Here is a 24,664-nt window from a genome sequence, read left to right on the forward strand (position 1 = left end):
ATTATAAAAGTCCAATGTTAAGATGGAAAATATCCAGACATTCACATAAAGTGCCATGCAGAGATTTACAACCCTCTAAACTCTTATGATTTTGTCATGCTACAACAAATTGAACTGTATTTCATTCAAATTTTGTGATAAACTAAGTGTTGGTTTTTTTGTTTGTTTATTTATTTTAAAAAAATAAAAATTTTAAGTATTTGATGTCCATGTATATTTAGTACTCCAGATAGAATAGGGCAGAACCACTTTTTACTGTTTCGGAACACTAAAATTGCTTTCCATACATTATAGCTCAAGCTCAGTCATATTTGATAGAGATTAAACATGTTTTGATCTAAATCATTGCATTATAGCCCAGGCTGTATGCTAAGAGTTATTTTCCTGCCCAAAGGGAGACCTCCACTCCAGTTAAATTTTTATTCCCATAATTCTAGTATTTAGCTTTGCTTAAAATATGCATGACTAAAGCATGATGCTGCCGTCTTATTTTATTGTAAGAATCATTTTTAAGGCTCATGTGAAATGTTAATCTTTCTATCACACAAAGGAAAAGTTCCGGTTTCCTCTCAATTTACCAGATTTTCCATTTTTAAATCTTTGCTGTGTGCTCTCCATGGATTGCGGCATGTTTTAGAAAAAAAAAAAGTTGATTAAGACAAATCAATCCTTTTCCTGTCAAGAGATTTCACATGTAGTTACCGGTCTTGGCTGCTTCTCTCCTTGCTGCTCTCTTTGCCAAGCCCATCAGGATGACCATGTCCTTTTTAGTTTGCAGTTATGCTATAATATTTATATCTTCCAATAATAGATTGGACAGGGGTCTGCGACATGCGGTTGGAATTTTGTTTTCTAATCTGACTCTGCTTTAGATTTTTGTTAATGATGCCATTTGTTTACTAAAGTTCTCTAACAAACCTCTAAAGCCTTCATGGAACAATTGCATATATACTTAGACTGTATTACACACAAGTGAACCATATTTAATTATTAGGTCACTTTTGAATACAACTAATTGAAGGTCAACAGCTGACACCAGCTTAAACGGCAGAGTGAGAGTTCTGGAAACGCTTCAAAAGATCTGCCATTAAAAAGCTGCAGCGATCTGATCATTTCAGATATTATTCATGAGAATAAAGCATAACTCACAAGTCAGTGTGACCAAGGCCTCTAAATAGGAAAATCTCATTTCTCAGTGTGTGTATGACCTTATAAAGCTTTGTTATTTTATGTGTGGCCATCTTGGCTTTTGTCCGTCCCAGAAATGTACCTGCACTGAATGGCTTGTTCTATTTTCTAAGTTTACAGAACAGTACGTACCAAAATCTTGAAGTCAGTTTATAGATGTGTCCACTGCTTTTTAGAAAAATAATGGTTTGGAAAATTTAATTATAAGGCATTTTTAATGTTTTTCTTTTCCTTCATCTTCAATCAGTCTTTACTGAAATTATGACTTTTTCATTTTATTCCAAGCCCGTTTAATTTTATTTTACTCATCTTTGACTGGCAAAGGAAACGTTTAATTCAATCTAAATCTAGACGCCGCTTTTTGTTCTGTAGTTTAGCAAAATTACAGTTCACATTGCAGACTCTCTTCATTCATCAAAAGTTCCACTCAAAGATGAATTTATGTTGTGTTTTTTTTTTTCCTCAGATGCAGTGTGGGCAAAAGTGCAATGGCTGATGGGTTACCTGCAGCTCTGAGTTTATCACCTGAAATTATTTAATAGTCTAAAGTCTAGACTGTTGTTTTTCTCTAAATAGGAGGATCATTAAAGATTACAATGTGTTAAATGTGCAAAAGTGGTATTTGATATGCTTATTTGTATTTTCCTGAGTATTGTGTTAAATAAAACATTATGCTCTAGATCTTTATCGCTTAACCAAGCTTGGTACTGGTCTTCATGTATAGGCTCTAGTTGACTGAACACTAGCACAAGAGAAAGCCCCAAGGACTTGTCAGTGATCTCATTTTCTAAATTTTACTCATAATCCACTACATGTGAAAAATAAATTTGATGTTTACATACTATATGCATCACACCTTTTTTGTTATTCAGAATATGCATACAAAAAAAAAAAATCTGATTTGTAAAAGTTTTCACTTGTTGAGAAGTCCACATTCACAGTGTTTCCTTAGTGAAGCATACCACTTAATCTTGCAGCATGGTGTACTCTCACATTTACATCAGCTGTCATCAGGGCACGGATTCTCTTTTTAAAATGTCTTCTGTGGCCCCTTTAGTTGCCTTTTCCCACATATTCTCAGGGCCGCCTGCATCTTTCTTTGGTCTGGGTGGTTTGCTCAACTCATTACTTCACGACGGCCACACAAGTGTGTCCTCTGAGTGATGAGAGGGTAACCATGCTATCCCCACACCAGCAAGCATGTTAGCAACAGAAGTTACTTCAAGCCACATTGTGGTTCCTCGTAATTAAAAATGAAAAATGTGTGCAAAGCACGCGGTGGGATAGCCCGTTTTGACATTTCAGTGCAACCCTGCCACCTTGTGGAGAAGATGAAAACCACATGCAAGTATTAGAGCAAAAACTCAGCAGATGGGACAAATATGTTTATTAAATATAAAACTCTTATTTGCATTACAGAAAAATACAAAGTTTTTGGTAGATTAACAGAATCGCAGTGCTCTTGTTGTACATATTCATAACTTGGAATACATTTTAATAAAAATAATTCTAAATAAAAGTGAAGAAAATAAAAGTACACAGAGCGAGAAAGAAGTCCAGATTGAAATATATCTACAAATACAATTTAAAAATAACATGCTTTAATCAAGTGGTAGGTGTAAATAATTTAATGCACTGCAAGAATAGTATTTAAAATATTGAACAGCAATTAGTTTAGAAACTAGCACGTTAAAAACAAGTGCAGTCTCTCAGTTTGTTTTAAGTTATTTTGTCACAAGCTCCAACCACAAAGCAAAAAGTCTACAAGAAAAGCAGAAGTACAGCATGTGAGGTTCTCACCAAATCGCTGTTAATCTAAACCAGAAATAAACAAAATGGGGGGGGAAGAGTCTGAATAAGAACCTAGACTGAGTTTGTAAAATGTTTAAGAAAAAAAGGAAAAATATATTTATAAATAGCTAAATAAATACTTTTCCTACACAGTGCATAGTTCACTAGTGAATGTAGTGTGGACTTTAGTTGTTGCCAAGTGGATGATAAAAAGCACATGCCAGCAAATGTGTAATTCAGTTTCTAGTGTTGACACTTAATGTAAAGCCATCTGATTCTTCAGCTTAGTGAAATACTGCCATGGAGGCCCAAAGGTCACAAACACTGCTTTTCAAAAGGTTCAGAAATTGTATGTATTAATGTTTCTTTATACCTGTCCATCCCAGAGGCAGGAGACATGCATCGGACACTTTTTGTTTTGCATAGACCTAAAATAAATGTCGAGGCAATTCGAGGAAAAAAAAAATATAAAAATCTACCAACCTAAAGATCTTACCTTTAAAATGGTAAAGTTTTATCTTGTATCAAATTATTAACCTTTCTGAACTGAAGCACAGCCCACCTTATGTCATGCAATCCAGTTGAACATAAAAAAAAAATAATAATAATAAAAATACAGGCTTTGAAACTTCAATACAAACAACACGTCTCAAACAGACTCCAATGAGGTATAACAGCGTTTAAACAAGCAGGACTGTTTCCAGATAGGATGAGAAGGCCACGTTTTAACATTAATATGCTTTACAGGCATTATGAGGACACTCAGTCTAAACACAACCATAATGAATTATTCACTAAACATATCTGTCCAGCTTTCAGTCCAGTTATTTACTTACACTCATATAATGATCATGACTAAGGCTGCATAATTTAGTTGCATAGGGGAAGTACTGACTTTTCAAGTAACTTCATCCTCGAGTCTTTGGTCAGTGGCTGATATAATGGCACAAACCCAATTCAAAAATATCACCTGCACCTTTATGTGAAATAAAGGCAAATGTGAAAAATGAGTTAAACTAGGTAGAGTTCTCAAACAAAGATTAATTAGCATTCTTAAAAAGCTCCTTGTTGTCCCCATAAGGATATCTTTCATAACCTGCATCATAGTCATGATTTTCCACCCCCTCAATAGTGGGCCAAGAAAATTGATCTAGAGTTTAGTGTTGCTTTCAGAGAGAAAAGCAAGTCTCAGCAGGGTTGCAAGTGTGACGGTGTGTTGCTCTATGGGTCATTTTGTACTTTTGAGCAAAGGCATCCATTTGGATCTTTGGGTAACAGAACCACCTTCACATTCTAAGTCTCTACCTGCCTCTGAATTTTTTTAATAAAAAAAATATATTTTTAGTCCAGAGATCCTGATGTGGTCCGTTCAAGCTTAGAAGGTGGATTTTGGAGCAACTCCATTCCCCCCAATCATCGCCGAGGCAGAGCTTGAACCGAGCTCAAGGCTGCCAGGGTTTCCTGTCCTTGCCTTTCTGGTCAGGAAAGTGTTTATAGCGACATTTATCCCCGAAATGGCACCCGGTAGTTCTCCAAAAGTAACACTCGTCTCCATTAACTGGGCCACGTCGCCGAGGACTGAGAATGTGAAAGAGAAAAGATACAGAGAAATAGATCACAAGAAAGCACATCAACTACTTTGTCAACAAAGATGGAAAAATCCTTTGTTGACTTAGTGGAGAAGATAGAGACAAGATGCACCAGGGCTTGCTTGAGTATTTGGACTTTGAATTTTGGGCTGTAATGTGAAAGATGTCAATGACTTTTGGAATTTTATATGATAGACCAATAACATAATGCACAATTACAGAGCAGAATAACAAAACTTTTGCACTCAATTCCAACTTCGTTTTTTTTTTTTTTTATCTTATGCCACCTACCATCTTCATTTCACTTCATTATAATACTTCTGTTGGTTTGTCACATAGAAGAGCAACAATATGCACTTGTGGTGGGAAAATGCAGAACAGTTAAAAGGATATGAAAACGTTCACGAACTGTTGTCTTAAACCAAAACAAGAAAAAAAAAAAAAAAAAAGTTTAAAAGCATGTTTCTTACCCAGCTCCTGTCCCTGCTTGCTGTGTGACAGGGAAAAAAGTCCTAAGTGGAATGGGAAGGACCCTCTGAGTGCGGCGGTCAGGATACCTTACAACTAAACGTGTGTTTTCAATGCAGTACCCCTGCAGAAGCAAACGTTTGCATTCAGACTAAAAAAAGACAGGCTCAAGAAAGGCATTACAAGTGTGAAAATAAATAACCACCGACGTTTAGTTTTTCCATAGCTCGGGCTGCCATATCTGCGTTCCTAAAATTCACAAAGGCACAGAATCGCTCATGCAGCACACGGATGCTCTCTATGTCTCCATACCTGCAGTATACAGACATCAGGTTACCCACTGTGGTTAAAAGCTTGCCATCCTAAGTTTCTGCGCAAGACCAGTTATACAGAACCCAGAAATGAAACCCAGAAATGAGAAAGCATTGAATACTGTACCACATTAAATTCATACGTTTTAAAAAGGTCCCATAAGTGCTTTTCCATTATTTCTGTTGTCACATTTCCCACCCAGAGAGAAGGACAAGGGCTTCTAAAATAACATGAAAGACAATATGGCTTAATACATTATAATAACTGGATACACAGTTCAATCACAGGCCTGAAGTCTCATTTGTCACAACAGGTTAAATTTAACAAAAAGGGTTAAATATAAAAAATTTATTTAAAAATAAAATGACCAAAAACACTTTTTGAACAATTGAGAACCCATAGTTTGACTGAAAGGTCACCTACCCTGGTTGCACAACTGATGCATCATGGCTTCCAGCTGCAGAAATAAAATTATGTCATTGCTAAAATACATATAAATGTAGCTGCAAGACATACGGAACAGCATTTGTATAATTTTGTGATTTTTTTTTTTTTTTACCTCTTGGTGTATCTGAACAAGATGCCAGAACAGCCTGCACAGATGAAAATCTCTCCAGCAGTAAAACACTTTGCATCTCTTCAAATCCAAACTCCTAAGACAGAATAAAAAAATATACCATCATCAGGAAACGAGTCCAAAAGTCTACCTTTAAATTCCAATTACATCTAGCAAGAGAAAACTAGGTGCATTTACCATTAGCTGAAGGACTTTGCAACTGAAGAGATCGTTGACAGCCTCTTCACAGTGTTTGTCCAGTTTTAACACCTGCTCCATAGCCTTCTCTGCCTCACTGTACCTCTACAACACAAGCATACAAAGATTTTGCATAGAGACGCACTCACAGATTGGGATGTTTGTTGTATGTATGTATAATCATAACTATAATGCTCTGTGCCCACCTTCATGCCAATGAGAGCTCTGCCTTTGCGAAAGTATCCTTTGGCCCACTCTGGAGCCAGTTCAATGGAACGTTCTGCATCCCCCAGCGCCTGAGGATACTGCTCTAAGCAGTAATAGCAATACGAGCGGTTTCCAAAGAACCTGCATGAAAGGGGTTTAAAAATGAAAGAGGGAAAAAAACTGTATAATACATACCTTAGTACATGTATAACCATGTACTAATATATTTGCTAAATATTGTGCTGATGTATTCATGCCAACCAAACATTCCATGTTCTGTCACATTGCAACTACAAATTTCAATGTATTTTGTTCATGTTGCGATAGAACAAACTGGTGCATAATTATAAATAGGTAATAAAATAATTAGGTTGTTTTTTTCTCTCAAAAATATCTGAAGTGTGGTTTCCATTTGTTTCCAGGCTACTTTAATTCAACACCCCTGAATAACAAGCTGAGCGACCAATTATCTTCAGAAGTCACCAAATTAGTACACAGAATTCACACTCGAGTAATTTCATTTCAACGCAAATCCAGCTGTTCTGTGAAAGTCAGGTTTATTAGACTGAGGAATGCAACAGACAGGTCATGTGCAAAGAATTTAAAGGAGGGAAATGCTATAAAACAATATCTTAGAGATTCAACATCTCTCAGAGACTGTTCAATCCACATGCCTGCTGTGGATCACCTTGTGCTCTAACCGGAGCACCCTGTGGAACAAAGTGCCGTAGTCAAGAGACAGAAGCAAAGCTTTTCAGTCCACAACAACAATATGGTTCAAGTTCAAAAGCACACCCAGATTTAATTAGAAATCTGTGGCAAGACTTCAACTGCTGTTCACGATCTGCATCCAGAATAACGGAAATTGAGCTGCTTAACCAGGACAAATGGATAAGTAATTCTGTTGGAAGCTGGTGGGGACACACCCCATGAGTTGTGCAGAAGTAATTGCAGCAAAATGTGGATCTGGACTGTACTGGCTAAGAGGAGAATAAAGGAAATGTACGACACACTTCTTAGGTCTTCATCTTGAAAAAAATAATTAATTTGTGGTTGTAACATGACCAAATTCAAAAACAAAGTATGAATATGTTTACAATGTGTAGTCACACATAGCAATCAGAAGATGTACCTGTAGTCCTTTGGGTCACACTTTATGGCTTCTGTAAACATGCAGGCTGCTTGTGCATACTGCCCTTCCTGCACCAGCTTAATCCCTTTTTCTGCAAGACAAAGAAATGTATACAACTTTCAGTTAAGATACTAGACTGAAGTCCCGTTATACAAATAATGACGTTTGTAGAAAAGAATGTGTAATCAATTATCTTCTCAAAGCCTTTGTTGACATTTAAATGAAAATTCAATTTAACGATTGCTTATGTGGCAAGATTGCACAAAAATCTTTCCTTACCCGTCAGCGATGCGCTTTTCTTGGTCATGTTGTCAGTTATTTTTGTCTACAAACAGAATAATAATACTTTCATCATGTCACATGCATGACAGTGGACAAACAGACAGGGGTATTTTAATATAGTCCACAGTCCAGTTGTTTCCCGTTAAGTAAGACTTTGGACTAGCCAGATTAACACAATCCCACATCAGGATAAGTAAAGAGATCGTTGTTTAATTGCACCAATTTATTATTTCATTTACCTCTTTTCTGGCCTCATTTTCTTTGTTTTCTTTGGACTTGCGACTAGATCCTTTGGGTTTGATATGGCTAGCAGCATTAGCAAAGAAGGCACTGCTCACATCCCACTCTGGCTCCTGTAGAGCACAAAAAGCCAAACAGCTCTTAGATCACTCATCATCTGGCTTTAAAATAAAAAACAAAACAAAAAAACAACATAATGCAAGTCTGGGTTTATAACAACAATAATAGTATTAGAAAATGTGCAATAACCTCATGCATGCTCAGTACCTCTTCAGTTGAGTTGGCTTTTGTCTTCTGCTTGAGTCCTGCAGGAGCCATAACTGGAGTTGCATTGTGCTTGTTAGGAGCAGCAGATTTAGTTTCCTTGTTCTCTTCTTTTGTGGCTCTTTGTTTTTCCTCCTCAGCAATGTCTGCTTCTGACTCGCTCTCATCCAGCTCAGACTCTGCACCACCATCCTCTTCTTCGTCCTAATGTGTGAGATCATATATACAATCACCTTCGAACAGCAAAATGAAAATGTGGAATATTTTCATAAAGGAAACGCAAGGGCTACCTGTTCAGCGCTGTCATTTTGCTTGATCTGCTCTTGCTTCTTACGTTTCCTGCGGCGCTAAAACATTAAGAGTAATCCACGGCATCATTCATATGTAGCAAAATAAACTGGAGTGGAATCATTTTTTAGGAGTGTATTTAATTGCTTACCTTCCTCTTTGCTCGGCGTCGCTCTCCTTTCTGTCTGACCTTACCCTCCTCGCTCAGATCATCCTCACCATTTAATGCATTCTGGGCAAACACACACACATACACACACAGTAGTTTAGCAATGCACATTATAGCATAACTTTTGCTGTCAAAGCAGTTTTGGTCAGGATGACATTGTACCTGTGATAAAGTGGCATCATGACACGGGTCAGGGGTTGCAGCAACACAATCCATTGGCTCCTCCTGTTGCTGCACAGCAGGGCCTGTTAGGAAACAACACACAAATCATTGTGACTTGAATTCATTTGTAAATTGAGTGTTTTGAGTTTTTAGTTCCAATTTGTTTTTAACATGGAACTTCTGTGCTGCCATCTTGGCCATTCTTAGTCTCTGAAATTAAATAAAAATTTTAAGCAAATTATTATGCAATATCTTTAGTTTTCCCATCAATTTCCAAAAACAGACTTTCCAGTAGATGAGCTTTCCACATCTACTGCTTACATAGATGAAGGTATGCTACAAGCTTTTTAAGAAGATTCATGTTCTTTTAAGGTGATGCTAGAGGAAAGGTCCAGGTGGCTAGTTTTCTCCAGTTGTGTGGATCATAGAGTAGCAAAAGTGGCCCTGCCCCACCTGTTGCCGCACTAACTGGCAAGTTGGCTAAAATAAGGTTACTACAGTTTTCCCTCACAAGAAAGATAAATTTGGCTTTTTGAAAATATTTCTGGTTTTGAAAAACACAAAGCACAGAGCCTAAAGAGTACCACTCATCACTTTAATAAACCATGGTTTAAAACAGTGAGCAAGCAACAGCAGGGATGTCTGTTAGCTAGTCACTTACAGGCTGGTTACTAAAGTCTTGTTCAGAGAAGGGAGACCCTTCTCAGAATGATTGTTGGGGGTCAGTCTGGGTTCGTTGCCATTACGTGTCATTCTAGTGTATATAATGGACACTCTTTTTATACTTTATTAAAGAAATGGCTAGCTGCCAAGCAGTTTATTAACACTAACCGATGTCACATTTGTAGCAACGTTTTGATTTGGGTTTATTATGTTTTATTTATGGAGTTGCTTCATGTTGCTAATGGTTAATAACTAAATTGGACACCTACAATTTTATATTGTTATATTGGCAGGGTTAAAATATTTTTATATTTCCATCATGTACCTAAATTATGAGGTGTTGCATTTCTTTTTAAGGTTACTCTGCAGCACAAGTCCATGGACAATATGGAATTCAGGATAGACTTTTAGCTATCTCTGACATTTTCTTAAGTGTTTATTTATAAGAAAGCACAGTCGTTGATAAACCAGTCTAAATAATCATTCTCCCCCTCCCCCCCCCCCCCCCAATTACACTTCCGGTAGGTTAAATCCATACAACAAGCACTGAAAATCTAGACTCATACTAGCAGAATCTCATAATCCCATGGTTAGACCACCGTTGAGCAACAACCTACACTGACAGCAAACAATGCAGCATTCCTGAACTATAAAATGAGAAACAGACAGTTGTGACCCTCGGGCTTAAAGGTCAATACTCCTCCATAAGCATCCAAATAGATCTCGTTTTAAAAGTTCTGCCATCTGAAGGTAGGATAAACATGTTCCTCCATCATATTCAGGTTTATCCACTTTAGGTTTTTAGTAACAAATAAAACATTTTAAAAATTATAACTGTCGGTGGAGAAAAGGATAATGGTTATTATTAAAACATTTCTGAGAACCAGGAATGCTCAACAATGCTGAACTGAAAACTGCCCAATGTGATTGATTCCTGTTGTTTCTCTTTGGTCTTAAGCAAGAGGAACAGTTTAGCCATCACATACCACAAACGGTCGCTTCGAGGACTACCGATTCTCTGAAACCTGGCTAAATATGACCTACAGAGCAGACACTGGCTTTGTAAAATGGGGTCTATTGTTTGGGCATAGAGCAGATGCAAGCTGTGCAGTTTCTCCAAGTAGAGAACACAGAGACAAATCACAAGACAAAAAAAAAATGAAGCAAAAACAACTGGCCTTGAAGGAAACTTTGTGGTGTCAGATTTCTATTGGTTCAGCAAAGTGTTGCGGAGAATGACAAATCCATACTTGGTCTGTGACTCATGTTGTGACTCGTAAAGTGGGGATGGACAACTTTGCCTTTGAAATGCATCTATAAGGCACACTCAATTTTTTTCTGGGAGGAGGGGGTGAAGAAAAAAAAAAAAAAGACGGGGAGACTCTGGGCTTCCTGATTCTCTCAATGTTTATGTGTGTTCTGCTGGGTGCAGCAGCTCTCGTCAAAAATGTAGAAAGTAATAAAGGAATCCTCATGAAGCCAGCTGAAGGAATCCAGACCTTTTTAACCCCTCTTACGTCTAAAAAAAATTGAAGTCTTTAGATAAAGAATCCAGCACTGGGATGTAGCAGAAAACACAAACATGTAGTGAGCATAGAGAATAAAGTCAGCTGTTCATGTGTGCCACACTTCTCCAATGACAAAAGTCTCAAATGTCGCCGAATCCGACTTTCTGTTCAAGGATTACCTTGGTGGAATGCTCTCTGAATACTTAAATGATACAAGATTGGTGGACAAAGGCAACAAAAGATCCTCTGTTTCTTCTGTTCAGAGAAACTTCCCAAATCAGAGCGCAGTTGAAAGGTGAGCTCTTTCCACAGGAATGCAAAAATAACAGTGTATCTTTGGGAACTGGTGGGCTGGACAGAAAATAAGCTTCATTGCTAGTTTGCTGTTAGAAAAATGTCAATGGATTTTATAGGACTCAGGTGCATTTTGCCACAACAAAATACAGCTTGAATGCATGACTGTTTTTAATTAGAGCTCTTAGAAAAAGAAAAAAAAAGGAAAATTGTGAAACATGAGCTAACTCAAATGTTTGCTAGTTGGAAAGTGAGCAAAAAAGCCTGAAATCTGATCGTATAATCAATAACACCTGTGTCCTATAAGAGTGTTGAAGGAGTTATTTCTGGATGCTCAGCTGCCTCTAATGTCACTCTAACATACATGCATCCTGTTGAACAAAACATGACATCATAATTGGGGGAGAAAAAAAAAGAGGAACATAGCTTAGGCCAACTTCAGAGACACAACCTGTCTCGTCTTACATAAATACACCCACAGTGAAGAGTATGCCACCTATCTGCAGCATTGTTTTTATACCAACGCGAACAGGGAATTTATTAAGTTTGTTTTGTCTTTTAAGCCAACATATGCCTCTCACATCGGCACATTTAACATTCAAAGACCTTACCCGATGAGTCAAACACTGTCTGAATCTGTCATAGGTGAACGTAAAGAATTTTGACTCCCTAGAAGCGAGTAACAAGATGTGGGGAAAGGGAGGAACTGGCAACATGGAAACTTTTCATTGTTACACGAACTCCATTTAAGTCGCTCGACAGAGACGAGTGAGACACACAATAACAAACACAAACCAGTCTAACGTCCAGCATGCTAAACGAGTTCCGAAGTTCGTTCATCGCGTTACTATTGTCGGGCTCTGAACTTGTGGCCAGTTCATGAAAGTTTTCAAAAGAGGGACGTTTTCTTACCGCTTCCGAGTCCCAACAGCCGGCATATGTCTCTGGTGAATTTCATGAGCGCAACCATCCAGCATTATCCTCCAAAATAAACCTCCCAAAATGTTTTAACTACGGTTTAAGTCGGCGTTAAGACCTTTTTCACATTGGGAAAAATCGCTATCTGTGGGAATCTTCGGTGGTTTAATCCGCTTCCTGAGCGTCAAACGCCCGACGCTGGGTCCACCCTGAGCAGCGTCTTAAAGGTACAGGACACAGACACCTGCTGGAAGAGGAACAGGATGGTTTTGATTCTCTTATTTACTGGTACGCGTGTTTTTCTAAAAATGTAGTAATTATGCAGATATATTAATCGTGCATAATAATTCTAAAAAAAAAAAAATGTAAAAAGCAAAAATAATACAGGGATGGTCAAACTTCACTGGATAAATGTTCCCATGTCTGACTCTGGATATTACCTTGTGACTGAAAATGTTTCATTTACTGCAGCTCAAATCATTGTTTATCTAGATATTCATTTGAATATGACATTGCTTCATTTTTCTGAATGTGCAGACTTCCCTAAGTAGGCTTTTACAATATTTATATTTCAAAATGGTTTATGAAGCTTGAGAATAGTATAATTTTTTTTCAAGTAAACTAGAGGTTTTCTCTGGGGGAATACTGCACTAAGAATTGTACCAATATTAATAATAATTAATGTGGTTAAATAATGATGTAGAGCTACACAATAAAACAAAAACATGCAGTTGCAGACTATTGTTGTTAAATTACTGACTGCAGACTGAGTGCTGACACAGTTGTTATTGTTGCATCAAGAAGGACCTTGGTTTGAATCCCAGCCTAGGGTCTTTTTGCATGAAGTTTGCATGTTGGGCCCCTGCATGTGTACGTTTTCTCTGGGAACTCGGCTTCTTTCTGCAGTACATAAATATGCAAATATCCATGTTAGGCTAACTGGTCTCTCTAAATTGCCCTTAGGTAAAAGTGTGTGAACGCGTTGTTGTTTGTCCTGTGATTAGCTGGCGACCTGTCCATGTACCTGCCGCTAGCCCAAATACTGCTGAAGTTATGGCCCTGCATATGATGCTGCATATATAACAGGATACAGACAACAGACAGATGGGAGATATTAATTTACTTTGTTTTGTCAAAAACACCAAACTTTACAAAACAGCTTTGATTGAATTTATTTAAACATTTTCAAACCAAAAATTTCCACTGTACATCATTTTCATCATCTTAGATGATGGTGTTAAAAATCACCTTAAAATGTCAGTTTTGAGGAACATGCAAGCTTTTGTACTGCTCATCTTTAGCTGATACTTGTATAAAAACGTATTTCCACTTGATTAAACTGATACATATTAACTACTTTTCCCAATCAAAATGTTTCTCTCTTATGATCAAGTGATATCAAAGTTGCAATAGTCTAAAGATACCTGTCCCACAGACCATTTCATTGTCACCTTCATTACATGTCTATAGGATAAGATTTGGCTTCTTTCATCCATGATTGTAGAAAATAACCCCAAAATAAAGACATGTAATCAAATATATTCCTTTAAATAAGTATCCATACCCCTTAAATGGTATGGATACTACCCAGGTATAGCTGGAGACCAGCAGGACATGGCTTCTGTGAACTGACAGGTTAGGAAAAGGGATCAATAATCAGAGAAGTGGTCAAGATTACCACGGTAACCCTGGAGGAGCAGCACAGACTAGTTGTTCAGGTTGGAGAACCTGTTGACAAAAAAAACTATTGGTCAAGTTTCCCACAAATCTGAATGGAAGAATGGCAAGAAGAAAGTTACAGCAAGTAGTTGTAGTTTGTCACAACTATGTATGGTCAAACAATACTGAAAATTAACATTTCGGCCCACATGCAAAATGCTAACCCGACATCCTCCTGAACACATGGTGGTGGCAGCAACATGATGTGGGGCTACTTCTCATCAGAAAATACATGGAAATAGGTCAAAGTTGATTGACAGATGCATGGAGCTCAATACAGAGCAATGCTTGACTCTTGCTTCACAATTAATTACTCTGTATTGGTAAGTCACTAACCATTCTAATAAATACATTAAAGTTTGTCGGTGGAAAGGACAGAATGTGACATTCAAGGGGTATGTGAGTACTTACGCAAGATTGGAGTGTGGGTTGCAATTTTTAATTTTGAACTTTAAAAAGTTTTTTTTTTTTTTTTTTTTTTTAAACTAATGTAGTTGTGCAGTATAGAAGAGGTTAGTGTATGCTTTTGCAATAATGCTGTCACAATTCTCAGCGACGCTTCAAATCAGATATAGCAGTGAGCGCTGCGTTCCAGCCTGGAGAACCCATCACACCGCCACCTGGGAATCATCAAACACATGAAAATCACGCACTGTTTACTCAATGAGCAGACAAACAAAGCAGCAATGATAATGTTACTTCAAACTCAAAAGTTCATTAAATATTTGTCAACAGTAACTACATAAAACAATTAAAATGCCTATTACTTTGCTATAGGAAAACGATTCTGTAAATGCAGTTTATTGTCCAGTTAAAATGAAACGGCAAACCTGGATGACAGCCACTGCCACACAGATAGAGCCCTTTAATTGGTGAGCGGTAGTCTGAAAGTGAGGGCAAAGGTCGCGCTAGGTAGAGCTGGTCCAGAGACATCGATCCATGAAAGATATTCTGTGAAAACAAGCTCATATTGTATGCTTTTGCATCTGAGTTTTACATAACCATGCACACTCTTTTGTTTGATGGATGCCACATTAAAGCAGAAAAACATGTACAATGTACAATGACGAAACAAAGCTATGTGAGGTGAAAAAAAAAAAAAAAAAGCTCGGCTGAACTTTGAATCTCATTTATAGGTTTGTGTAAAAGTGTCTATAACCATTAACCACTTACACAACAGGCCCCATGAGGGACTCAAATTACTTCCCCCTTCAGTGACATAGAGCCTGTTGTGTCAAGCAAACGGGCTCTATGTCAACATTCAAATGGCTTCTCATCAGTAATGTGTGCAGTGTACAGTTTGTACCCCGCCAGTGAGTCCAAAGATCTTCTCCAGGTCAGGGGGAGACAGGATTTCTCTGCCCACAACGGAGGTTTTAAACCCAGGGGCGTATTGTTCCACCCAGTCAAAAACTACAAAAGCAGACAAAGACAGACTTTTTCTTTTTTTTTTTTTTTTTTTTACTGATACAGGTTAATCAATGCAGTTCAAAAGATAACCAGTATTTTGAAAAAAAAAAAAAATCATTTTAGAAAGAAGAGGCTCTTGGAAAAAAACATAGCCTGCAGCCATGTTATCATCCCCTTTACCATAGAGAAGAAAATACGTCAAAAGGAAGACATGTTTTTAGTATAAGTGTAATTTGTGTTTCTAACCAGTGTCTGCGAAGTCCTCTCTGTCCTGCTGGGTCCACTCCCTGCCTTTGATGTGGTAGGGGGTAAACTGAGTGAACAATGACACAACATGGCAGCCAGGGGGAGCTAGAGTGGGATCCAAAACAGATGGGATAGTCATCTCCAGCATAGGTCTACAGGAAGAGAGAACATAATTTGGTCCGTGGTGGGAATTTTTTTTTAAGCAACCAGCAATGAACATAGTAGATATCTTTAATATTTTATGTGGTAAACAGATTGTTTTTTAAAAAAACGACATATAAAAAGGAGTTCAAAAACATACTGACATTTTTAAAGAGTCAGATAGTAACTAGATCTGGTGATTGTACGTTTGTCTAAATGTGAGCAGAAATATATATATTTGTAGTACATAGATGTTATACATCTATGTGATACATCTAAAATATATGTCTTTGAAAAAAGATCCCTTAAAATGACTTGAACAAATTATTGGTCACCTGTAGTATTTTGCTCTGATAATCTTGAAATATAAAAACTTTAGTGGCAGCATTATTGGTTGATATATCCTTCATCCATATCCACTAATCCACATGAATGAGTTTGAAGCAGAGGAATGAGGAATAAAGTCAAACCTCGCTGAGGGACGTCCATTGATGGCATCTTTATATGCAGCCTCAAGTATGTCCACGTTTTCACAATTCAGATGTATTGAGCACTGATGGTGGGGGCCAGGCTTATCATCTGGTGTGGGTGATGCCAGGAAGTTTGGTAATTTGTCTAATGCCACTACAAAACCAGACGATAACAAAGAAAAGTAAACAAAAGCAACAATCTGAGTTTTTTTGGGGGGGTGGGGGGGCGGATTATCACTATACTGACAGCTATTTTTGCTCATAAATGCAAATTATGAAATGTAGGTATTTTAACTAAACACACAGATACAAGTATAAAATGTAGGACTGAGGTGTGCATCTAAATCAAATTAATCACAGTCAAATGGTAGTGATACTATAACAAAGTAAAAGCAACAGTCATTCCACTATCTTTTGCCATAAAAGATAGTGAACAGACTGAACCAAAGTATTTGCTGTTCTTCAAAGCAAAACCTAAAACCAAAGCAAAAACTCTGGAACTTTTGAACTTTGAACCAAAGTTTCTCGACCAAACTAAAATAGGTTTTTGCTGAGTATTCCTTTTCCACTCAACTTTAAAATTTTGTGTATTGTATTTGCTAGGGACGCTAGTTGATATTTCCTCTCCACACTAAAATAAGGTTAAGAAAAAAATGGTAGCAGCTTGTTAGACTGTTCATCTAACATCTTTATTACACATTTTCACACAGTTCAGTGATTACTGCAACTATCATCTAATTCGCAAACCACATACAAGTAAAAGAGACATTAAAGGACTTTTGGAGGTCAACAGCCGTCCATACAGAGCCTTGTCTCCATCTTGTAGACAATCCCTCTTGAATTCTGCCTTACTTCAGGGCAGGATGTATTTAATACAAACTTTAATAAAAACTTTACCAGAAGCAGAAAAGACTCACCGTTAATCTTTGTAACAGGTGAAGTGTAGTCTATCTGGTCTACAGCTTTGATGAACTCTTCAGAAAGAGCACCCTACGGAGAAAACAGATGCATCAGCTGCACTTTGCCTTCTGCACTGCTGACACGAGACGGGGATTCACAGTATTACCTTTGGTGTCAGGTACTTGAAGGTAGCATAGGGGGTGGCATTTGACAGAACCACATTACTGTAAATCTCGGTACCATCTTTTATCACTACTCCTTTAGTTGCACCATCTGAACCAACAAGGATCTGCTCGACATTCTACCCAAGATGCGGAGAAAACACAATCAACCAGGTTCCGCAAAAAGACATAGGAAAATAAAATATCAAAATATCATGATCACCTTACCTTCTCTGTAAAAATGTCTACTCCGTAAGACTGAGCAGCTCTTGCTATAGCCTGAGATACACCTCCCATGCCTCCTTCCACATAACCCCACGCTCCTTTCTCCTTTTCCAGCTCTCCCATTACATGGTGCAAGAGAACATACCTTCACGCCAAGACAAATGCATAATAGATTTTGGAGAGATCTGCATTTAAATCTGCTCAGCTACATTTGTTATGGAGATAAAGAAATTACTCTCACCCGCTACCGGGGTTACTAGGACTGGTCATGGCTCCTATCACGCCGTCAGTAGCTAATGTTGCCCTCAGTGGCTCTGAATCGAACCACCGAGTGAGAATCTTTGACGGAAAATAGGAGTGTCATTAGAAACACACAGTGTGTGGTTTATTTATTTATTTATTTTCTTTCTAAGATATAACAAACCTTCATGATAGGTGCGGTTATAATTTCATAAAAGTCTGGAATGTTCCCTCCAAGTTTCAGACCTTTCAATTTACAATAAAAAAACAATATGACTCAGGTAATGGACTATACAAAGAGATCATTCTGAATGTCTGCCTTGGTACACAAACCTAATTTGGCAAAAGGCATCAGCGTTTTAGTTGCAGCCAGCCTCTTCCTCAGAGATCCAGCTGTAACTCCTTTGATATCTACAGGTGGAGAATCCAGCAGAGGATGGATAGCACTAGCTAGCTTTTCAAGATGTGCAACAAATTCAGGGTAAGCCTAAGAACATTTTAGAGAATCGGTAAGATGTGGGTGAGGAAAGGAAAGGAAAGCAAAGTGTAAGGAGACATTAAATTCAACAAAAGCAAAGCACAGTTTTATTTATTATAGCTTTTATTATGCTTAAGACACCTTAGCATCCTTCTGTGAAAACTTGTCGATCTCACTTAGGTTTTTGGCCAGATCTGACCCGAGGGTGAGGGACCTTGGTGGAGCCCCCTTCATCCCCTCCTCCAACATTGGGGTGAAAGAATGGGGCTCTCTCATGTATACCTTCAATCCATGTTTCTCAATACAAATAAAAAACAAAAAGAAAGCACAAAATATTTAAAAAAACAAGAATATTCATTTTAAGATTAGATATTAGAAACATATGTATACTGTAAAGTAGATATTTACATAAGCTGAACAAAAATACATCACCTTTTTCCTCAGTAATTATAGACAAGCATGACTGTCATTGAAACAGCCATTGTACAATTCAGAAAGTAAACGCTTTCTGTGTCCCAGAGAGGAACATGTTTGGGTATAAAATACTTGTATCAACCCCAGCTTGATCCACATAAAGTTTAAAAGGGCAGTTCTGCAGCTGCCCAAATAGAAAAATATGCTAAATTTGAAGATTCAAAAATTCTCCTCAAACTTCTCTCGCTAATTGATCTGCTATACAAAAAAATACAGAAATTGAAATTTTGGTCATTATAACTGACCTAAACAGGAGGGTACATAGTCTGATTTAATGTCAGACTAAACAGTTTTTTAGGTGCAAGAAATTTTTTAAAATCTTTTTACAGTTTATGTAAATATCTGCTTCAGACTGTAAATAAAATGTTTTGAAATGATTTTGGTGTTTATACCTTAAGCTCAAGATCTCTGCATATGTGAGGTCGTAACAAACTGAGCAAATATGAGCACCTGGAGAAGCGGAAACCTGCAGACAAGAGGTTGTTTTTTTTCTCTAAATTGAATGAAACCAGTGTATTGAGTAGCTAAAAACAGATGAAAACAAAATAGGTGTATCATATCTTCCACTTTTGGATGCTATTTCATGAATGCATTTTGCATTTAGCACAAAAAAGACACCCGCAACACAAATAAATGTCAAATCAGTATAGAAAAAAGAGCCAAATTACAACAAATAAAGAGTCTGATCCTCAGACTTTCCTGGGGAAAATTCCTGAGAACCACACAGCATGTAAAATGGTTGATCATATAGTTAATGATTGTCTTGTATTCATTTATTTCATATGGTTTGCTTATAGTGTTCTTACACATTCCTAATCTTACCCTCGATAACTTAACATGAAGTTAGAGACAACTACAGTACATCTCTTTCATGATTATAGCTATAATGTTATATTATGAGAGATAACGTTATCTTTCATTATAATAACTGTTGTTATAGGCTTATTACTGAGGTCCCTTAGCTCATAAAGTCATTATATAGCTCTGCAGCAAGTTTGGGTAATAACATCTTGCTTTGCCAGGAGTCATTATCTGCTGTGTGTTTTGAATAAATCACTTTTCTGTGACCCAGTGAACCAGTATTGTTCTCAGTGTAGATTCATCCTACCAGGAAAGATCTCCTCTGTGACAGCTGCCCCTCCCAGCACATGTCTGCGCTCCAGCACAGCTGTCTTCACCCCTCCCTTCTGAAGATAGGCAGCCTACACACACGCGCGCGCGCGCACACACACACACACACACACACACACACACACACACACGCACGCACACACCCACACACACACACACACACACACACACACACATTATCACATTTACTCTCTTGTCGTGTTGGGAAACAAATGCGTGAACTCACTGCCACCAGTCCATTGTGTCCTGCAAAGGAGACATATTTTGAACATGAATAGCTTTTAATTTTTATTGTGCATCTTGTAGCTGAGTTGTGCAAGTTCAAGTTTGCAAAACTAAAGTTAAACACTACCGAATTAAAGAAAAGCCAACTGACAACTTCTGGAGGATTAAGGCTTTTTTTGTTCACCACAAGTAAGAATCTTGGCACCACAAATTTTGTTGTCCAAAGCCTTTTTAATGTTTCTCACCTCCTCCGATGACCAGCGCGTCATAGCGGGGTTTTAAAGCAGTGTGATTCGATCTGGATCCTGTCAGTATCCACAGCAGATTCTTAGCCCGGGTTCCTCGATCCGTCCACACCGCTGCAGCCATGGCGGGAGTTTTCACTTATCTAACGTCGCCTCTTCCCGAACTGTGCTCAGCATCCGATCTCAGAATCAAAGCCTGTTAAGTTGGTAGGTCGCTCCGCAGACAAAGTTGGTGTGTCCAATGGAAGGCGTTTCTGAAGAGCTATACCCGATTGGACAAGCAATAAAACGAGGCATTTTTTAAGGATCCGATTGGATGAAATTAACTTCCGTCATTCTTTTTTTTTTTTTTTTTTTTTTAATTTTGCTAACTTTCTTCTCTGGTATTGGACTTATTTTTTTAGTTTCACGAGCTTGCTGTATTAACCCCGGGTCTCAGAAGACTTGAGGACTTAAATATAATAAGGGCAGGGAGATTGTGTTAACAGGTGTTAGATATTAGCGGTGTTTCCATAACTTTTCCTCCCGCTTCTCTTAACAGAGAACGTCCGGTTACATTTCAAAATAAGAGCATAAACATAAATCTCATTTAAACTAACGGTAGTGATTTTTCAGAGATATTTATAAGTAGTAAGAAGACTAAATGTTGATACCGTGCCATGACATAAAAAAATGAATCTGGTTTTGTTATCGCAATAATGTAAACCTGAGTAGGGGGTTGCACAATATGGTGCAGTAAGTAGCACTATTGCCTTGGCTGGAAAGTACTAAGTTCAAATCTCTGCTTAGGGAGTCCAAATGTCCTTCTAGGTTACTGATCTCTCTTAATTCTCCTTAGGTGTGCATGATTGTTTGTATATATGCGCGCGCGCGCGTGTGTGTGTGTGTGTAATTCAAATAATAAAGCTACTTAAACTTGAGACAAGAAATTGTACCCCTAACCTTTTTTTATTTATGCTATATAGTTACAGCACACATCTGGACAACTGGTCAGATGAGACGGAAGATAAGGCTTGTGGCCTTGAATAGACGATGCGTGGCCAGCACCACAAAGAAACAAGAAACTAGTTTTATCATTTTTAATTTGTAAGAAATGTTTAAAACTATGTATCATTTCAAGCCCATTTGACTATGAAAAAGTTTGCAAGGCAGTAACTTCAGTGAGGTAGTAGATCATGCTGTAAATATACAAATGACCGCCAGGGGGCACATTGAACCCATAAAAACTTATTCATAAAGATATAAGCTTTTTTTAGTCAGTCACAACTGATTCATATAACACAGTGTGAAAGTAGTTAATTGCTATAGATCTAGGGTTACTTTGTAGTGTCTTATTTGTTGTACTGAATTTCTCATAAAAAAAAAAAAACTTGAAAAGTTTAATATGAAGGAAACACCTGTTTCCCCAATTATGTGTGATATTCTACATTTTCAGTTTCTATTCTATGGTAAAATTATATGTAGCAAAGCACCAAAACAATAAAGTTTGTAAAGGCAATTATTTCACAGCTTGTCTGGACGTGTGCATAAATCATGTCAATGTATAAGAGCCAACCTAGAACACTTTAAGAAGAACTCTTAACACAAAATGGTTTCCGAGTGCTGCTGTTAAAGATGTCATCTTGGCCTAGTGGTTCTTGTGCGATACATTAAAGAGATAAGAGGTCATAGATCATGATGTCCATCGACGAGCTGCAGTTTGGCTGGACGCGCTGGAAATTGCTTGGTAAGATCTGAAACATGATATAAATACTTTAGTTGGTGTAAAAATAACCAAACACAGCAGAAGTTAAACAAGTTAGAGTATCATCTGGTCCATAGGATTTTCACTGTATTTTGCTTAGACAGTGTAAAATAATTCCTGAGGTTTGCGTAGATTGTGCACTCTCTTGGTAGGGGGCAATGAAATGGGATGCTCTGGTGATCTAGAGTTTCCTGAAAGAATTAAAACGCATCCCCCTTGGCGTATTAGACCAGCATTAGTTTCAGGGAAGAGAAATGATCCTGATATTGTGTCTGCTCGGTTTTCCTTAAAGGAGCGTCTGCGGCAGCGACCAATCAACCGTAACTGGATCAGACGATCCAGCCAGGAGATTTTGTTCTTGTAAGCAGAAATTAACACTTCATTCCCCTTTGTCGGCAGAAATTCAACACTGCAGCCCTTGAAGGCTCTCTCAGGCAATAAAGGGCCAAAATCTAATTAAGCTGGAACAGCTCCGCACCAAAACACAATTACCCCTCTTTGGTAAAGAAAAAAAAAAAAGAAAGAAAAAAAATTGCCTCCAGGCAAATGCATTCCCTGGTGGAAATGTTACGTGTCTCAGCATTTATACACGGAAATCATGAGGCATTGTTTCACAGGAGTCTAATGGTGCAGAATGAACACTTATGGATGAGGAACTCTCAGGTTCATTTGAATGAATAGTGACCAAAAGAAATCTGGCAATTTTTGAGAGATGCAACTGACACTGGGAAACTTTTTATGACATTCATCACCTAAAAATAAAATAAACATACATGAGTAACAAAAAACTTCCATTTAAGAATGACAAATATAAAGAGGTCTACGAGTTATGATAGTATGAGCACTGTATAAACAAAGCGAATAAGTCTTCAGTCATCCCCCTTTACTTTATATTTTGCTTATAGGTAACCAGACTTTCTTTATGCTTTCTTAAAACTTAATGCTTTTGTTACAAAAAAAATAGCATCCAAAGGTAAAGCTCTTGTTTTTTTTTACATTCCACCCCTCAATTGGGATCATGAGATGTGGATCACACTAAAAGAACAGGAACGGGATCCTGGGGTTTTTTGGCAATGGCCTAGAGACGGAGAAGATTGTCTGGCTTTCCCAGACGGATGTAAACAAAGGATGGATGGGTGTGAAGACTGGACAGCAGATCACCATACAAGTAAATGTATAAATCTGACCAAAGTTATAAACTTACGAGGCATCACAAATGTCGAGGCTGATATTAGCTTATTTCTATTGTAAAACATTTTGATTAATTGCATTTTGCTGCACACTAGTGCAGGTTTCAGCACTGCTGCTTCATTCTAAAAAGATAAGAAGGTCCTTGGTTTCGATCTCAATTCTGGCCCTTCTATGTGAGAGCTCTACACAACCTTAACACAGCAAAGATTGGATGGAACTACTTACTACTGTTCTTATTGTCCATCCCTTGGTTCAATTCCTCCTATCGTCTAAAACCATGCACAGCAACTGGATTGGGCACTCTGAATTGCTTACCAGTGGAGTATGTGCAGAATTGATTGCACTTTGGGTGTCTGTGTTCCCCTGTGATGAATTTGAACCCATTGAGGGTAAATCCTATTGAGTGCTGATAATAGGGATCAGGCTCCCAGCAGCACCACAGGGATCACACTAGCAAAGAATAAAATTGATTCATGATCTCAATAGTTTATATTTTTATTTTAGTTTCTTAATTCAATCAATAATTACAAGCCTAAAGAGAGCAAAGTAAATTTTGAGATAACTCTGGTGTGTAAAACGTCTTAAATGAGTCTTTGATTCATCCGTCATCCATTCCGATTTGTCCATGCTGACCTGGGCATGTCTCCGTTCATCATAGAGAAAGAAAATCATGGTTTTTAACAAAATCACATATTGCAAATTTTATTGACACCCCTGTCATTTCCTTAAATATGAATGCTATTTGATTTCATTTTAAATGTTTTAAGTTAAACTGAGTTTTTTAAATTAATTTATTAATATGAATCCATGTCCCTCTTTGTAGTGAATATAATGGAACATTCAGGGTATTTGTTCATTTTCTTTTCTTTTTATTTTTATCTCTTTTAGTACCACATGCGGTAAGAAGAGCAGTAGAAGAGGTAAAAAACTAAAATCTCCAAAGCTCACTTTTGTAGAACTGCACAAAGGTGTTGCTTCTTGAGGTCATCAAGTTATTATAACAACCAGTTGAATGTGTTATGCCAACCAGCTGTGTGGGAGGAATGCCAATAAAAGGTTATTTTGTACTACCATTACAAATGTAAACATGTGAAGTTTACATGTACTTTATCTGGACTCACGTGCTTTGGTCAGATGAAACTCAGTTTTAGGTTTTTAGCAACAACAACAACAAAAAAAAATTATTGGTAGGTTGTCAAACAAAGGCTGATTATGCAGAAAAGCATTCTTAGCATGGTAGTTGCCTGTATCTCTGAAAACCCCGGGGACATTGCTAATGGGCATGGATTCATGAACTCTTTAAAATACCAGTAGACCTGGAAGGAAAACCTGGTGACTTCTACAAGCCAAATTTACACAGAAAGTGTACACAGCACACAAATCTAACTTTTTTCCATGGCCATTTCAGTCCTCAGATATTCACTGAAAACTTGTG

The 24,664-nt window shown here is 37.7% G+C and overlaps 2 protein-coding genes across 3 annotated transcripts; both read right to left on the reverse strand.

Annotated features, from left to right (window-relative positions):
* Positions 1-2,560: 2,560 nt before the first annotated feature.
* On the reverse strand, positions 2,561-12,485 carry zgc:123010 (uncharacterized protein LOC641500 homolog). The gene is made up of 16 exons (XM_044136465.1): positions 12,224-12,485; positions 8,847-8,929; positions 8,667-8,747; positions 8,518-8,574; positions 8,231-8,431; positions 7,963-8,076; positions 7,721-7,766; positions 7,442-7,532; positions 6,309-6,450; positions 6,103-6,207; positions 5,908-6,001; positions 5,772-5,805; positions 5,491-5,568; positions 5,246-5,348; positions 5,039-5,160; positions 2,561-4,557 (listed from the first exon to the last, which is right to left on the reverse strand). Exons 1-16 carry the CDS (start codon positions 12,279-12,281, stop codon positions 4,422-4,424), a joined length of 1,545 nt encoding a protein of 514 aa, XP_043992400.1. The 5' UTR covers positions 12,282-12,485; the 3' UTR covers positions 2,561-4,421.
* A 900-nt stretch (positions 12,486-13,385) lies between these two features.
* pyroxd2 (pyridine nucleotide-disulphide oxidoreductase domain 2) lies at positions 13,386-20,541 on the reverse strand. Of its 2 annotated transcripts, XM_044136691.1 has the most exons (16): positions 20,295-20,541; positions 20,051-20,070; positions 19,802-19,895; positions 19,086-19,159; positions 18,361-18,516; positions 18,075-18,228; positions 17,926-17,987; positions 17,743-17,840; positions 17,505-17,646; positions 17,282-17,416; positions 17,133-17,205; positions 16,216-16,369; positions 15,605-15,756; positions 15,255-15,361; positions 14,779-14,899; positions 13,386-14,568 (listed from the first exon to the last, which is right to left on the reverse strand). In XM_044136691.1, the coding sequence occupies exons 1-16, from the start codon at positions 20,416-20,418 to the stop codon at positions 14,498-14,500; spliced, it is 1,737 nt and encodes a 578-aa protein (XP_043992626.1). In that variant the 5' UTR covers positions 20,419-20,541; the 3' UTR covers positions 13,386-14,497. The 2 variants fall into 2 exon arrangements, with proteins under 2 accessions (XP_043992626.1, XP_043992627.1); XM_044136692.1 differs by lacking the exon at positions 20,051-20,070 and having other exon boundaries at positions 20,295-20,539.
* Positions 20,542-24,664: the final 4,123 nt, after the last annotated feature.

This window comes from Gambusia affinis, linkage group LG13 (genome assembly GCF_019740435.1).
Source record: "Gambusia affinis linkage group LG13, SWU_Gaff_1.0, whole genome shotgun sequence".
Classification (NCBI taxonomy): domain Eukaryota; kingdom Metazoa; phylum Chordata; class Actinopteri; order Cyprinodontiformes; family Poeciliidae; genus Gambusia; species Gambusia affinis.

Excerpts from the sequence above, each read along its gene's own strand:
- pyroxd2 (XM_044136691.1), bottom strand. The coding sequence starts at position 20,418 with ATGGCTGCAGCGGTGTGGACGGATCGAGGAACCCGGGCTAAGAATCTG. Across the intron at positions 18,229-18,360 it reads TTTCACAGAAGGATGCTAAG|GCTTACCCTGAATTTGTTGC; the intron begins GTGTCTTAAGCA and ends AAATGTTCTTAG. Across the intron at positions 15,757-16,215 it reads AATGGACGTCCCTCAGCGAG|ACCTATGCTGGAGATGACTA; the intron begins GTTTGACTTTAT and ends CTCTTCCTGTAG.
- zgc:123010 (XM_044136465.1), bottom strand. The coding sequence starts at position 12,281 with ATGGTTGCGCTCATGAAATTCACCAGAGACATATGCCGGCTGTTGGGA. Across the intron at positions 8,930-12,223 it reads GCTGTTGGGACTCGGAAGCG|GCCCTGCTGTGCAGCAACAG; the intron begins GTAAGAAAACGT and ends GTTTCCTAACAG. Across the intron at positions 8,077-8,230 it reads AAGCCAACTCAACTGAAGAG|GAGCCAGAGTGGGATGTGAG; the intron begins GTACTGAGCATG and ends TGTGCTCTACAG.